Raw genomic sequence first — 1,984 nt, forward strand, 5'->3', positions numbered from 1 at the left:
ATGTCTCTACTGGACTTTGCTAGAGCATTTGATTTGGTGATAGCAAACTTGAGTTTCCCAAAGAAGAGGGAGCACTTGATCACCTTCCGAAGTTCGGTGGCCGAGACTCGGATTGATTATTTACTCTGTAGGAAGTCCGATAGAGGTCTTTATACAGATTGCAAGGCCATCCCGAGTGAAAACCTCTCGACCCTTCATAGGCTCCTGGTCATGGACCTTGAGATCACGAGGAAGAGGAGGAAGAGGGCGATGTATAGCCAACATAAGATAAAGTGGAGAGCCTTGATGGAAGCTAAAGCGCAGGAGTTGGGGGTCAAGCTGGTGACTATGAGGGCTTGGAGGAGTAGTAGTGACGCAAGCGTTATGTGGACCACGACTGCGCAGTGCATTAAAAAAGTCGCGAGAGAGGAATTATGGGTCTCAAAGGGTTACTCTGGTGGTCACAAGGGAGACTGGTGGTGGAATGGAAAGGTGCAAGAAAAAGTGAAAACCAAGAAAGCAGTGTATCTGAAGCTAGTGAAAAGTGTAGATGAGGAGGAGAAGACAAAGTTGGCTAAGAAAAAGGCAAAGCTAGCAGTCACGACGGCCAAGACTGCAGCATTTAGTCATTTGTATGAGGAACTCGAGGGCCGAGGTGGGGATAAGAGGTTTTTCAGGTCAGTCAAGGCATGAGAAAGGAAGGTGTGTGACTTGGATCAAGTGAAGTGCATCAAGGATGAAGAAGGTAGAGTTTTGTTGGATGCGGGGCTTATCTGACGGAGATGGCAAACCTATTTCCATAGTCTCTTGAACAAGGAGGGGGACAGGAGCATTGTACTAGGTGATTTGGAACTCTCAGGGAGTCATTGTGACTTGGGATATTGTAGGCGGATTAGAGTTGATGAAGTTGAGGGGGCTATGCGTAAGATGAGCAGGGGCAAAGCGACCGGGCCGGATGAAATCCCGGTGGAGTTTTGGAAGAGCGCGAGCAAGGCAAGCTTGGAGTGGCTCACTAGGTTATTTAATGTCATTTTTAGAATGAAGAAGATGCCCGAATAGTAGAGGTGGAGCACAATGTTTCCTGTATACAATAACAAGGGTGATGTCCAAAATTGCAATAACTATTGGGGTATCAAGCTGCTTAGACATACTATGAAAGTCTAGGAGAGAGTGGTAGAGCTAAGGGTGAGGATGAGTATGTCTATTTCCGAGAACCAGTTCGAGTTTTTTTTACACCTCACAGTATTACGTCGATGTTACGCTCCACAGTATTTTGACGATGTTACACCCCGTAGTATTGTATGTTGGATTTGTTGTAAATTGACATGAGTTCAAGGACAAGATTATTTTGAGGTTATTAATATTACGCTATTTCAAATAAATGATGAGTAAATTCGTGAAGGTGAGAGGGTAAGAGAATCGAAGAAAATGAGTTTCGTCAAAGTTTGACAATTTGGGATAAAATATGGTCCGAGCTATAATACCCCGTATTTATGGACTAGTGCTATACAAGGTACCACATGACCATGATAGTAAGGTATATAAAGTGTGTTAAAAGTAATTAGTACTTTAAGTAATTTGAGATAATTCTTAATTATGTGAGAAATTAGTTAATTATTAATTTAATAGGAGATTAACCATGTAATTGGAGATTGGTGGATAAGTTTGGAGGAGACAATACCCCCAACGTGGCAACAAGGGGTTTAATTGCTAAGACTAAGCAATGACTCTTGGTTCATAAGACTAGGTGACATATTTAGGAAGATTTTTGGCTAAGTCATCACAATAGTAGGGCCCACAACCCACAATTTTAAGAGACTTATATCATTAAGAATGAGATGTATGTTGCTAAGTAACGGATGTAGTCTCAAAAAAATGAATTTGTATGAATCTTCATAATACTATAACAACGTAAGATTTGCGATTCTAAGGAAGTACAGTGCAATCTTTCTCAAGAATATCATACAGATTTTTCCTATTTTGATCTCCCCGTTACGTGTTTTGT

The 1,984-nt window shown here is 41.6% G+C and overlaps 1 protein-coding gene across 1 annotated transcript; it reads left to right on the forward strand.

Annotated features, from left to right (window-relative positions):
- Nucleotides 1-672, forward strand: LOC138892076 (uncharacterized). Its single transcript, XM_070175771.1, has one exon. It carries the CDS (start codon nucleotides 1-3, stop codon nucleotides 670-672), a length of 672 nt encoding a protein of 223 aa, XP_070031872.1.
- Nucleotides 673-1,984: the final 1,312 nt, after the last annotated feature.

The sequence above is a fragment of the Nicotiana tomentosiformis genome, chromosome 5, assembly GCF_000390325.3.
Source record: "Nicotiana tomentosiformis chromosome 5, ASM39032v3, whole genome shotgun sequence".
Taxonomy (NCBI): domain Eukaryota; kingdom Viridiplantae; phylum Streptophyta; class Magnoliopsida; order Solanales; family Solanaceae; genus Nicotiana; species Nicotiana tomentosiformis.

What these genes read in the sequence shown, in the direction of transcription:
- LOC138892076 (XM_070175771.1), top strand. Translation starts at nt 1, where the DNA reads ATGTCTCTACTGGACTTTGCTAGAGCATTTGATTTGGTGATAGCAAAC.